Source organism: Mobula hypostoma, chromosome 4, assembly GCF_963921235.1.
Source record: "Mobula hypostoma chromosome 4, sMobHyp1.1, whole genome shotgun sequence".
Lineage (NCBI taxonomy): Eukaryota > Metazoa > Chordata > Chondrichthyes > Myliobatiformes > Myliobatidae > Mobula > Mobula hypostoma.
In genome coordinates, this window is record NC_086100.1 from 137,789,228 (window position 1) to 137,803,728 (window position 14,501).

General features: G+C 39.7%; 1 protein-coding gene across 2 annotated transcripts in view; it reads right to left on the minus strand.

Moving 5' to 3' along the window:
* Positions 1-2,326: 2,326 nt before the first annotated feature.
* The window catches only part of znf330 (zinc finger protein 330), a 37,006-nt gene continuing 24,831 nt past the window's right edge, over positions 2,327-14,501 (minus strand). Inside the window, exons 5-8 of one of the 2 annotated variants that reach the window (XM_063046608.1) lie at positions 8,141-8,245; positions 7,331-7,377; positions 5,773-5,890; positions 2,327-2,929 (exon numbers count right to left, since the gene is read on the minus strand). In XM_063046608.1, coding sequence (XP_062902678.1) covers positions 2,652-2,929; positions 5,773-5,890; positions 7,331-7,377; positions 8,141-8,245 — 548 coding nt within the window. In that variant the 3' untranslated portion in view covers positions 2,327-2,651. The remainder of the gene's footprint in view (positions 2,930-5,772; positions 5,891-7,330; positions 7,378-8,140; positions 8,246-14,501) is intronic. The other variant, XM_063046607.1, reaches the window with a different exon arrangement.

A 14,501-nucleotide genomic window follows, 5' to 3' on the forward strand; every position in this document is an offset into this window, starting at 1 on the left:
TGTGGAAGACACTAGCAGTATGCCAGAAATTTAGAAGTGTCAGGGGCAGGGGTAGCTGCTATTAAGGTGCTTGGGAAACTGAAAGGTCCGAAGGTATACAAGTCACCTTGCCAGACCAGATGGAATACACTCTAAGCTCTGAAAGAGATAGCTGAAGAGATTGTGGAGGCATTAGTAAAGATCTTTCAATAATGACTGGATTCTGGAATGATCCAGTCATTATTGAAAGATCTTTACTAATGCCTCCACAATGAATTGTGAATTGCAAGGGTCACTCCGCTCTTTAAGGGAGGCAGAAGAAAGCAAATTATAGGCCAGTTAGCCCGATTTCAGTGGTTTGGAAGACGTTGGAGTCCATTATTAAGGATGAGGTTTCAGGGTACTTAAAGGCACATGATAAAATTGGGTGTAATCAAGCAACACACATCAAAGTTGCTGTTGAACGCAGCAGGCCAGGCAGCATCTCTAGGAAGAGGTACAGTCGACATTTCAGGCCGAGACTGAAGCTTCCTAGAGATGCTGCCTGGCCTGCTGTGTTCACCAGCAACTTTGATGTGTGTTGCTTGAATTTCCAGCAGCTGCAGAATTCCTGTTGTTTGGGTGTAATCAGCATAGTTTGCTTAAGGAGGAATCTTGCCTAACTAATCTGTTGGAATTCCTTAAGGAAATAACATACAGGATAGACAAAGGAAAGTCAGATGATGTTGCTTACTTGGATTTTAATTGGGCCTTTAGCAAGGTGCTGCACATGAAGCTGCTTAACAAGAGCCCACGGTATTACAAGAAAGATACTAGCATGGATAGTGGTTTGTCTAACTGACAAGAAGCAAAGAGTCGGCATAAAGAGGGCCTTTTCTGGTTGACCACAGGGGTCAGTGTTGGGGCTGCTTATTATCATATTATATGTCAATTATTTGGATGACCAAATTGGTGGCTTTGTGGCCAAATTTGCAGACGATACGAAGATAGGTGGAGGCACAGGTAGTGTTGAAGATGCAAGGAGTCTGCAGGACTTAAAATAGATGGGAGAATGGGGAAAGAAGTGGCAGATGGAATAGAGTGTAGGGAACGGTATGGTGATGCACTTTGGTAGAAGAAATAAAAGGCATAGCCTATTTTCTAAACAGGTAGAAATTTTTTTTTAAAAATCAGAGTTGCAAAGGGACTTTGGAGTCCTTGTGCAGGAGTCCCTAAAAGTGAACTTGCAGATTAATCAGCAGTAAGGAAGGCAAATACAAAGCTAGCATCCATTTCGAGAAGACTACAATTTAAGAGCAAGTATGCAATGCTTTATCAGGTACTTGTCAGACCATATGGACTATTGTCAGCAATTTTGGTCCCCTTATCTAAAAGATGTGTTGGCATTGGAGAGGGTCCAGAGGAATTCTCAAGGAGGATTTCAGGAATGAACAGGTTAACATATGAGCAGCATTTGATGGCTATGATTCTGTACTTGCTGGAGTTAGAAGAATGGGGGGCCGGATTTAAAAGAGGAGGACTGGTCTCATTGAAATCTATTGAATTTTGAACAGCCTAGAGTGTATGTGGGGAGATTGTTTCTTAGAGTGGGTGAGGCTAGGACCGGAGGGTACAGCCTAGAATAGAGGAACATCCATTTAGAACAGAGATTTGGGGGTGGGGGACATCTGTAGCCAGAGGGTAGTAAATCTCTGGAATCCAGTACCACAGATGGCTGTAGAAGCCAAGTCATTGAGTATATTTAAAATTAAGGTTGATAGGTTCCTAGTTAGTCAGGACAGCAAAAGTTACAGCAGGGAGAAGGCAGGAGAATGGGATTGAGAGGGATAACAAATTAGTCATGATGGAATGGCAGAACAGACTCAATGGGCCAAATGACCTAATTCTGCTCCTACATCTCATGGTCTTATGCATGAACTGTTTCGCGAGTAACACAAATTGCTGGAGGACATCAAGGCAAATTGTGACTACAGAAGAAAATAAACAGTCAACGTTTTGCCTGAAGCTCTTCATCAGAACTGGTAAGGAAGCCCGGGGGGGGGGGGGGGGGCGGTGTTAAGCGGGGGAAGATGACAAGAAGATGCCAGAATAAGAAAGTGGGGAGAGGAGTACATGCTGGCAGATGATAGGCAAGTTGAGATGAAGAGGAAAGTGGGAAGGAGAACTGCTTCTTACTTTTTAAGTGTTCATTTATGGACAAGTGCCACTAGCAAGAGAAAGTTTATTAACCACCTCAAACTGCCTTTAACAAAGTTTTGATAAATTATCTTCTTGAACAGTTTTTCCTGTGTAACTAGGAATGGGCAATAAAAACTGCCACTGCTAGTTACATTATTGCGAAAAGGAATTACTAAGAACAGGAATAATTAACCAAAGAGTGGCACGGGTGCTAATTGTAGCTTGTATATTAACACATGTTAAAAGGAGAAATTAAAATTTGAAACAAATCCTAGGAAACTACAAGTAATTAATTTTTAAACATAGTAGGACATGACATTTGGTAATTCATATTTATTTAAACAGCTTGAGAAAAAGATTTCATTGAAGTGTAGCTTTAAACCAGCCAACAATTCTGCACTCCATGAAGAACATTTACAATCCACCTTATTTTAATGCTCACCTCAAGACACATTGTTAAATATAAAGTTACAATCAATGAATGTCCATACATTTTATGATTCTTCATAGTGTGCATAGCCACTTGCGTAAGTGTTCCCCAGATTTAGACCAGCAAAAGTGTCCAGATACCCTTTATCATCATCATTTTCTGTTTTTTCATCAACTTCTTCATCCTCCTCATCATATTCCTCATCATCTTCACCATATTCCTCATCTTCATCAACTGTACATGATCCACCTCCACCAGATGCCATATTTTTCCAGTAGTCATCATAGCCAGACGCACCACCATCGTCTAAGCCACTCTGCCTGCCGAACTTCAATGCACGAGCTACAACATAAAAACAATTCACTTGACATACAATTTAGGACTTTTTGGGATTCAGTTAATGGTTTCCAGTTCATATTCAATATAAAACCAAGGAATATTTCCCTTTCTATATCAATTTGCAAAAATTAGTTTGCAAGTTCTACCGTTGCATTGAGATTTGAGGTGGCACAGCAGTTAGTGCTGCTGCCCAGTTCTGAAGCTCCCTTAGGATCTTATGTTTGAATAAGGTCACCCCTTAATCTCCTAAACTCCAAAGTTTACCGACACAAACTGTTAAGCCTTTCCTGTTAGGGCACTAGGCCCCGTGAATCTCCTTTAGACTGCTTTCACTGCCACTATATCCAAAATAGTGTCTAGTATCCCAGTAGTCTCACCAAAAACCTGTTCAATTGTAACAGCAACTCCCTACTTTTAAACTACAACTCATTCGAAATAAAGGCCAAATTGGTGTATTTGCCTGCTAAGTTTGAGATTCATACAGTAGAACACCCAGGTCCCTCTGAAATTACCTCAGTGCAGTCTCTTTCCATTTAGAAACTGTAATAGTCCACCTTTTGATTCTTCTTAAAGTACATGATCTCACACTCCTTTACATTAAACTGAACTTGCCAGGTTTTCACCCAAGCACTGAGTATATCTGCATCACACTGCAGCCCTTCCAAATCGTTTTCATATCACTGGGAAACTTGGAAACCTTACACTTAATTCACTTCTGTGGAGCATTGTTGTAAATGGTAAACTATTGAGAGCCAAGACTGATCTCTGAGGTACTCCATTAGTTACATCCTTCTAGACTGAAAATGACCCATTCATTCAACTTTCCACTTTCAATCTGATAGCCAGTTTTCAAACCACACTAACTTACTTTCTCCAGTACCTGGTGCTATTAATTTATCCACCAACCTTTACATGCCAGCTGGTCCAATATTTTTAGAAATCTAAATATACAACATCTACATGTTCCACACCATCAACCCTCTGGTCCCATCCTCTAGGACTTTAAGCAAATTTGTCAAGCATGATTTACCTTTCATAAAACCATGTGGACTAGGTTGATTACATTCAGCTCTCCTAAGTGATTATTTATCTGTTCTTTAATTGACTATACCAACTGTACATGTTAAACTAATTAGTCCACAGACTCTTGCCTTCTGTCTTCTTCCTTTTATGAACAAGGAAGTCATGTTGGCATATTCCCCACCACACTGCAATCTTCTGGTATACTCCCAGAATTTAACAAGCTTTGAGGAATTTCATTCAATGGCTCCACAAACTCTTGAGCCCAGGCCACTGAGTCCTGGTGATTTGTCTGCCTTTAACCCCATTACTTTCTCTAATACTTTATCCCTTGTGATTGGGATTTCTACAAGTTCTTTCATGCTATTTGAATTCAGACTGTCCTAGGGCCTTCTTCCTTGATGAAGAGAGATGCAAAAAAAAATTGTTTCCGTATATCTGCTGTTTCCCATTATTAATTCACGAACCTTGTTCTCTGGAGGTCCCACACTTGCCCTAGCTGCTTTTGTTTTTATTTACACATCTATAGAAATCCTTATTGTTGGTTCTGATATCACAGTTTTCTCTCAAAATCCTCCGTCTATCAGTTTCCAAGTCTTTCACTGCATTTTCCACTTTGCCTGTCCTACTTTACAATTTCACATCATCTTCACATCCCTTGGCATCCCTCTTTCTAAGTATCATAAATCCCCATCGACCATCCTGGACCTGCTGGCTGAATATCTGCCACCGCTTATTTACCGGAGTTGTCTCGGATTACTTTTTGTAGTCCATCTCAAATAACTCTGCCTTTATAGCACTGTACTATTTCTATACCACATACTCTTCTTTGGAATCCTAAATCTCAATGCAACATTTGGTTGAAATGTGAATCATTTGTTGAGTTAGATAGCTTAAGAACAGGTCAATTTCTGTTGCGTTTTATTGTACATCTTAAATTGCAAGAACTGCCCTGTTTGACAATTAGCAACACTTGAGATCAATCAGGCCAGACAAAATAACTAGCCTATTGCCTCAGGTGGTTGGCTTTTCACCCAAATGATGTCAATTAAACATTCATATGGTCCAAAACATTTCATTTGATTTTGCATTCTAACAAAGACAGTGCCAGAAATTAAACAGTGCCTGCAAACTACAACTGTAACAGAGTTCCTTAATAAGGTTCAGAGTGGAAGTTAGTTTAAAGCTGATGATTCAAAACCCACTTGTTTCTTCCCCACCTCCTCCCCAAACATACAAACAGTTTTGCAAGTTATCATTCGCTTTATCTCTCAAGTCTAAGGTGAATTTAGATACAAGCCTATCCTGCAATTCTAGGGTCCTAGACAAAAATAACCAAAATTGTAAACTACAACCTATAATTCAGTTGTTTTATATTTTGGTTTGAGCTGCCTGAAGCTCTCTCTCAAAAAAAAGGGTCATGGACAAAGTTGAGGAAAGTGTGTCAAAGGAGCTCTTTTGACAAGGCACAGAAAACTGAGTAATCATGTAAGAGTACAGAAGGGAATTTCAGACTAAGGGATTCAACAGCTAAAAGGCACAGCCACTATTGCAAGAAGAAAAAAGGCTGTAAATATAGGTAGAGAGATCTATAAAACCCAATGAATGCAAACAATGATTTTGAATTCACAAATGGGAAGTATGACCATGGCACGCGATCTAATAAAAAGTTATTTAAAATCTCTTCCAACATGTTGAGTAAAGTGGACTTTGAATTAAAGTAGACTTATCCAACCAACTCATTTTTTGAACATAGCATGAATTCCTTACAATATGGTTTCACCTTGTTGTAGGGAACTGTTGGTTCAAGCAATGACTGAACTTACTGGACATGCTTAAATCCTTTGTTTCCTGTGTTCCATGGCCACATTTAGGACAGGGTGGCCCTTTCCCCTTTTCCTGTTTGAAAATCTTGCTGCGAACATGATCATCACAGTAACAGGCCTTTAGAGAAAAGAGGGATTTAAAAAAAACACAGTTGTGAAACAGAAACACCAAGGTCTGCAAATGCTGGAAGAAGAGTAAACAGTCGACATTCGGGCCAAGATACCTTTTCAGGACTGAGGAGGATGGGGGAAGATGCCTGAATAAAAAGGTGGGCGTGGGGGAAGGAGAACGCAGCTAGAGGCAGGTGAGAAGTGAGAAGTCCAGGTGGAGAATAAGGGATTTGTTCACCAGAAGGAGAAATCAATATTCATGAAATCAGGTTGGAGAGTACTCAGATGAGATAAGGTGTTGCTCCTCCAGAGGGTGGCTTCATACATCCGCACTCACCCCACCTATCCACCACTCTAACAATGATAGATTCCCTCTTCTCCTTAACTACCACCCCATCAGCCTCCGCAACTTCCACCATCTCCAAAAGGATCCTACCACTAAACACACCTTTATGTCCCTCCCCCACCACTTGGCTTTCCACAAGGATTGCTTCCCGAGTAATTCCCTTGTCCATTTGTCCCTCCCCACTAATCTCCCTCCTGGCACTTATCACTGCAAGTGGTCCAAGTGCTACACTTGCCCATACACCTCATCCTCCCTCAACTCCATTCACTGCCCCAAACAGTCCTTCCAGGTGAAGCAACACTTCACCTGCGAATCTGCTTGGGGGTCATTTATTGTGGCCCGTGCTCCTGATGCCTCCTCTACATTGGTGAGGCCTATCATAAATTGGGGGGCCATTCTGTCAAGTATCTCTGCACCATCCACCACAAGCAGGACTTCCCGGTGGCCCAACATATTGATTCCAATTCCTATTCTGGTGTGTTGTTCCATGGCCTCCTCTTGTGCCAAGATGAGGCCACCCTCTGGATGGAGGAGCAACACCTTACATTTTGTCTGGGTACCCTCCAACCTGATGGCATGAATATCATTTCTTCTTCCAGTGAACGAATTCCACCCTCCCCCCCAAAACCATCTTCCTCTATACCCCACTCTGACCTTTCACTTCATCTCACCTATTACTTCCCCTGGCTCCCCTCTGTCTTCACTTTATCCTATTGTCCACTCTCCTCTATCAGATTCTTTCTTCTCCAGCCCTCTGCTTTTCCTAGCCACCTGGCTTCACCCATCACCTTCCTACTAGCCCCTTTCCCCTCTCCCAACCCTGTTATTCAAGCATCTTCCCCCTTAGTCGTGAAGAAGGACCTCAGCCAGAAATGTCCGTTCACTATTTTCCCCATTGATGCTGCCTGAGTGGCAGGGTTCCTAAAGCATTTTGTGTGAACCATGTGTCAAAGGAAATGGAAGCTTTACATGTCAATGAAAGTTATCATTTACAAAACCAAATAAATGTTTCTACTCCCATTACAAAAAGGCAAATTAAACTACCCAGTTTGTGGACTCAAGTCCTATCTATGGAACAAAAGTATTTTAAACCCTTATTACCTTACAACGTAGACAAGTATGTTGCCCTAGACGATTACAAGACATGCCTGCCAAGAAAGCAATTCTTTTAGTAAGGTAGAAACATAAACAAATCATGAACTGGGTTAATGACAGTCTTTTCCCTAACCCCAAACTTTATTACGAGAAACCTGGGAACTCCCACCCATGCTTATTTTGTTGGATGATTACAAGTATCATAGCGGAGATACAATGGAAAGAGTAAAGCCCTTGCATTGTTAATCAGTTTTCCAATGAAACCTGTAAATCTCTTAGTGCTGTGATACGTCACAAGAAAAAAAATGAAAACCCTATCCTGAAAACCTCTAGGTAGCTGGAGAGCAAAGATAACAAGGCCTCTGCTTTGATTTCATTCCTTTTCACTACCTAATATCACTTTTTTTTTAATAAAATGTACACCAATATCCTAATAGAGAATATTTAAGAGTTCCTCATCAAATGAGAATGTTGATTCCTGCCCATTGTAACATGTAACCGTATCTTGAGTGACTGCAGTGCTTTTGTTTCCTTGAAATTAACTGGTAAATGTAATTTCCTCTTAAGTTGTCTGCCAGTGCAGAATGTCCTGAAATCATTTAGTCACTTCCAGGCCACAGACAAGATTTTCAACCAATCCAGCTGGAGTCCAACATGTATCTCAAGTGTACAGCATTTAGGACACGTGTTACTAAACCTGCCTCTGGACAACCACCAAAATGAAAACTTACAAATACCATCAATTTATTGGTGGTATTTTTTCCCACTACCTGGGGGGGTCAATACCGAGAAGATCTGCATCAAACAAGAACTTACACTTATAGGTTTCAGAGTCCAGAACTTGACAGCTGGCTTGATGCTCAAATTGATCATCTTCACAGAGGAAGTTGTTACAGAAGGAGCACCGGAAAATTCTCCCTCCTGTAATAAGATGTGAATTATGATCTGAGAAGTTTAGAAAATCTCTTGTGAATGCCAAGCTAACACAAATTCAACTTTACATCAAATGGAAGCTGGTGCAACAGAAATTTATATGATTCAGGCCAGGACCTGGAAAACTCAAGTTGTTTTTTTTTAAATTTCATGGGTTATCATGAGCTTTTCAGTCACTTAATCTGTCCATAGATTTTGCAATTTAAAAAAATCACGGACAGAACAGGATATGACATCTTCAGCAATAAAATATACATTTATTACATGGAATTTAGCCATCTATTTTATTACAAATGATTAAATGGATGCCAGCCAACAGTTTAGAGCAGGGGTTGGCAATCTTTTTGCCTAATGAGTGGACAGTGGGCCAGATAAATGCCATTTTAAAAAAAACTTGAAATATGGGAATTATCCATTTAAATACATCTAGTTATGTTTTGCCTGAAATGAATGAATAACACATGCTAGAAAATCATTTGTGCTGAACCAAGGATGCCAATTAGTAATCAAAGAACTCAGTTTAGTTGCAATTTATTTCAATCAAGGCATCTTTTGAATCTATTAAAAAGACACAAAGAATCTTTAAATATAAAACGCATGAACATGATGCATTGAATGGTGGTAAATTAAGTATAATAAAAAAGAAAATTCTAATGCAAAGAGTCGATAAATCAATGGGAAAGTTGATGCTGTTTGTTGCTTGAAAGCTTCTCAATATTGGGTGTCAGACTTGTTGCCAAGAGCAAGACATTATCCAGATGGACATCAGTCAATCTTGTTCTCAAATGGTTCTTGGTGTGCTTCACTTTTGAAAATAATTGCTCACGCAGATAAGTGCTGACAAACAATGATGCCATCTTTTTTGCATGGTCCACTAAGTTAGGGTCTCGTAATGTCACCTGATATTTGCCACCTTCTTCACAGCAACATTTTCTAGGCAAATGAGACAAACTGGTTTCCCAGCTTGCACGATGAAGAAGTAATCTAGTGTCCAAGTGTCTTGGAAATTTTGGCAGTCAGTGTCTACCTTCCTGCCTTTTGCATTCACTGTCATTGGAATTTTTTTTCTTCGATTTTATTTCAAAACGCGAGTTATTCAACAAGTATTGCAGCACATGTAAATATCTGGGTATTCAGCTTGGATTTCTTGTTAAAACACAGTGACGCTGTTTCTGTTTACAAATTTGAACAATCCCATCTGGAAACCTGTGCTTGCACAGAGTGTATCTAATACATATTAATAAGGTAGTCTGCCTTCCCGTCATTCGTATATACCAGTGTTTGGTTTGGAACAAAACGGAACCTGGGGCCAGTGTAACAAGATGCCATGCATGTCCATCAGTGTGGTCGTGCGAAACACTCAGAATAAGGAAAAATCGCTTGTAGGCCAGATAAGCATAGTATCCCAATATTTGCTCACGGGCCGAATTTGGCCCGCAGGCTGTAGGTTGCCTACCCCTGCTTTAGAGTCTAAAGTGACAAGTTATACATTATTGGTTAATATATTGTAAATTATGTTCAATATTGCAAATCAATTAACTAATGGGATATGGAAACAATCTATTTGACACATCATAAATCAAGTTCAGAAATAATTACATCCATTCATTCACTGCTGTTTGAAAGCAGTTTCTCCCCGTGATCGCGTGGGTTTCCTCTAGGTGCTCCTGTTTCCTCTCAGAGTCCAATGACATTCCAGTTGGTAGGTTAATTGGTCACTGTAAGTTGTCCCATGATTAGGCTAGGGTTAAACTGGGGGGGGGGGGGGAATTATTGGCTGGCATTGGTCAAAGGGCCAGAAAGGCCTATTCCACACTATCTCAATAAATAAACTTATATTAATCTACTATTTTACTACATGCATTTCATGTTGTCGTGCTGGTCTCCAAATACAGAATGCTGCTATCCACACTGATGGTATTTACTAATAGAGACAATGAGAGGCACTATGGGTTAATCGTTATTGACAGTGCCAAGATTTGCAGGGAAGAAGTCTAAATGGGAATGCAGAAAATGAATCTTTAGTGACATGTTGCATTTCATGGTTTTGTATGCTTGAAGTATATTGTCAACCAACTACACATAGCTTAGTGCTTTGTAATTGCCAATAAAATTTTCAACAACATCCTTGAATGCCTTCCATGCAATTTTGTCCAATCCAACTAGAAGTTCTCTGAATCGCCTATCACTAATGACCTATTTGATTTGTGGACCAACAAAAATGCCTTCCTTAATCTTGGCACCAGTTATTCTGGAAAACATCAAATATCAAAATCCTTCACTGTTCTTGTTCATCGATCTCACAAAATTTTTCATAAGTCAAATTTTTATATGATGAGGTGGCAAAAATATCTTTCTTTGATCTACAAGTGGCTTATGTGCCACACTTTCCTGCCCTGGAGCTAACTGTTTACGGAGTGGCCAATCCTTTTCAACGTAATGAGATTCTTAAACACTGCCATCTCATTCGCAAATGAAACAACAGTACTTCGTGTGTCCAAGCTGCATTCCTAGTAACAGCACTATTACTGTCAGATCACCACAGATGTTCCAGTTGTGTTGCTGTACTGTATGTCTTTCAACAAGACTTCCAAGTTTCGGCATAGCTGATTGGTATTGAAGGGTAGACACTGCCGTTGTGTAACAGCACAGCTTTCAGGCTTAACAGTGAAGAAACAATAAAGAGATATCATTGTTGTGGGTCATGCTGGCAACCCAAAGCATGCCTGGATAAGATAGAAAACTATTCAGCTTACATCTCAGCATTTTAATTGACTTCAAATATGAAATGAAATAATAAATCTAGGCAAATCCAGAAAAATTGCACATAATGGAAAATCACTGAAATTCCCTAAGTTACATCCAAACCTATTCATGAAGCAAAATCTTTGTTGTCCAGTGATATTTATATGGCATCTAGTTTGCTACAACTAATACCCCTAAATACTTTAGTGTTACACAGACAACACATTAAGCAGATTTGATTATGCTATTCTTGCACATATGCAATGAAAACAATTTAAAAGTGTCTTTATATTTCCCCTTTCATTACATTATCAAGTCATTGAAGAGGCCATTCTGAGTAGACCCCAAGAGAGAATCTGACTACATACTCTTGGCATTCCAATCATCAAGCTCCCCACATTCATCACCCTGGGCAGAAACTCAACAAGACTACCCCAGGCAAGAAAGTCTCCCACTGAGTAATCTGGTACAGATCCACCAGATAGGCAAGAACTGGATTCCTGGTTGATAACTTTGCTAATAGAAACCCTGCAACAACTGGTTCCAAATAGCTGAAAAATGGAGAGTTCTGGTAGCATGCCATTTCTTATTTGTTAATATTTTTTGGGATTCTGCCAAATCCGGTGAGGCCAGCATTCACTGCAATCACTTTTGTGCAGTCCTGATGAGCAGGGAGCTGAAGGATTCAAACACAAGTAGTAAGAAAGTACTGGTGATATATTTTCAAGTCAGAATTCTATGTGATTTAGAAGGGAGATTGCTTTCCCATGTACCTAAAGCTCTTCTTTGTGGTAGATGTCATAGTTTAGGAGATGTAGCTGAAGCTGCTTCAGTGAAAAACTATAATACATTTTGAAGATAGTCATAGGAACTGATAAGTGAACGGTTCACTGATTATAGAGAGAATGCAACTGTCAGGCAATCGATACAGTGCCAATCAAATGGTTGCTTTGCCCTGGAAGGTTTTGAGCTTTTAGAATACAGTGGATTCCAGTTAATTAGGCATCAGTTAAATCATGGCAGCTACTTATTTGGGGTATTATGCCACTAATTGGGACAGCTGTCTGTTGCCAAACAGTTTCTAACTAGCGTCAAACACGTGCACTACGCCGTGCTAAGAGCAAACAGTTTTTAAATAGTCAGTCACATGTACTTGTGTTCAAAAAGCAGCAATTTTTGTCACTGAACGTTAGTAAGAAATAAGCAGCAAGACAATTCAGAACTGTTTTGCCCACTGCGGTTTCAAGCATTCAGGCTTGGAGATGCCAGAAACAGCCAGGAATGAAAATGAAGATTTGGAGGGTTCAAGTGTCCATTGCATTGTACGAAGGCAGTCCGTTATCTAAACTAGGTGTCTATGCTGATTTTGTTCATTTACTGTCAAAAGAATCCAGCATATACACTGTATGAATTCCTCTGTCAATAACAATTAGTAACTAATAGTTTTTTAGTACTGTAGTATTGATAGTGTTCTAATTTGTTCTGTATTTCATTTAAATGCATATAGCATAATTTGTTACTCAGTTAAAATTATTATTTTTTTTTAAATACCTTTTTAACTATTTCTATGAAACTTTGGCTATTGGGGCAACCGCTTAATTGGGCCAAAGTGTACTGGTCCCAATGATCCCAATTCCACTGTACCTCTACTGCTGTAATCATCCAGGCAAATGGAGATTGATTCCATCATGCTCCTGATTTGTGGCTTAGAGATGGTGGAAAGGTTCTGGGATGTCAGGAGATGAGCTGGGGCCACAGGATAGCCAGCCTCTGACCTGCTCTGGTAGTTGTGGTATTAATATGGCTATATCCTATGGAGTGGTGTTCAATAGGAACATCGAATATCTTGATAGTGGACATCATCATCATCAGGTGCCATGCCCAGTTCAAGCTTTGACTGCCATGGCCGACACACTCCTGTTTCGAGTCAAGTGGATCAATTCATTGGTATTCATTTCCAGTTCTCTGGCTGCTGTCTCCATCATCATTTGTCTTTGTCTTCCTCTTGCTTTCTTCCCTTCAATCTTTCCCATAATTACCGTGCATTCTAACTCCTCTTTCCTAATCACATGTCCAATGAAGTTACATTGCCTTTTCATGATCTCATACATTATTTCTCTTTTTCTGTTTGCTCTGTTCATGACATCCTCGTTAGATATTCGTTTCGTCCATGATAATCTTTGCATCCTCCTCAAAAACCACATCTCTGCTGCTTCAATTACTTTCCTCATGTTACTAGATATTGTCCAACATTCTGAGCCATATTACATAACTGGATAAACGTAACATTTCAGTAGCTTAGTGTTGGTCAGTATACTCTTCATTCTCGTAAAGGTATCTTTTGCCATCCCTATTCTTCTTTTGATGTCCATGTCGCACCTGCCATCTGATGTCACCCAGCTTCCTAAGTAGCAAAAGTTCTGTACTTGTTTTATGTCTTCCCCACTTATTCTCAGCCTGCAGATAGGATTCTCCTTCTTTTTGGATATCACCATATATTCTGTCTTTTTTCAATTGATCGATAGACCCATTTTCGTACTTTCCTCAACAATTATGTCAATTAAGTTTTGTAGTTCTTCCTCCATACTTGCAATTAACAGTGTCATCTGCATATCTGAAATTATTGATGTTTTCACTGCCAACTTTGATTCCCAAGATGTCTAATTTTCAGTAATATTGTTTCACTGTACATATTAAATAAATCAGGGGAGAAAACACACCCTTGTCTAACGCCTCTCTTGACTTTCGTAAACTTCTCCATCTACTCTTACAGCGGCAGTTTGTTCCCAGTACAGATTTCTGATCACGCGGAGGTCTTTCGAATCTAGATCTAGAGTTTTCTGTAATATTTCAAATAACTTATTGTGCTTCACTTTATCAAATGCTTTCGTGTAGTCGATAAAACAAACAAATGGCGATTTTAGTTCGCCCAATGATAGGCAATAGCAAACCACCGTTGCTAGATACTAGGTTTCCTAGAATCTATTTGCTAAGAAAACCATGGTCAAACTCACAAAATGTATCACACAACAACAGCATCAAGAGGATCTTCCAGACAATTCTGAAGATGCTTCACTCGGTAGGGTTTATTCTGGTCAGCAGGGGATCCCTGACCGTCATCAAGCTACTGCTCATAAAATTCAAGTAACATAAAAGAAAATTATTGCCACTTGGATAGTGGACAACTGAGCAACAATATTCTGTTGAATGTCACGGGTCTTTCTCTTGTTGGAAACTGCATTTGTGGGTACTTCTGTGGCAAGAAAGTTGATTGTCATACATCAGCCCAAGCTCTAATGCTGTCATTTCTTAATGCATTCAGGCATGTACTATTTCATTTGCTGAAGAGCTATACATAGAATTGAACATCACCAAATTGGAAGAATGATTATAATTGAAGCAACTGAGACAGCTCCACTAAGAATTTGCTGCAATAATACCCAAAAGGCAATGATGATTGACTTAAAGCAACTATAAATCACCTCCTTCTGAGCACAGT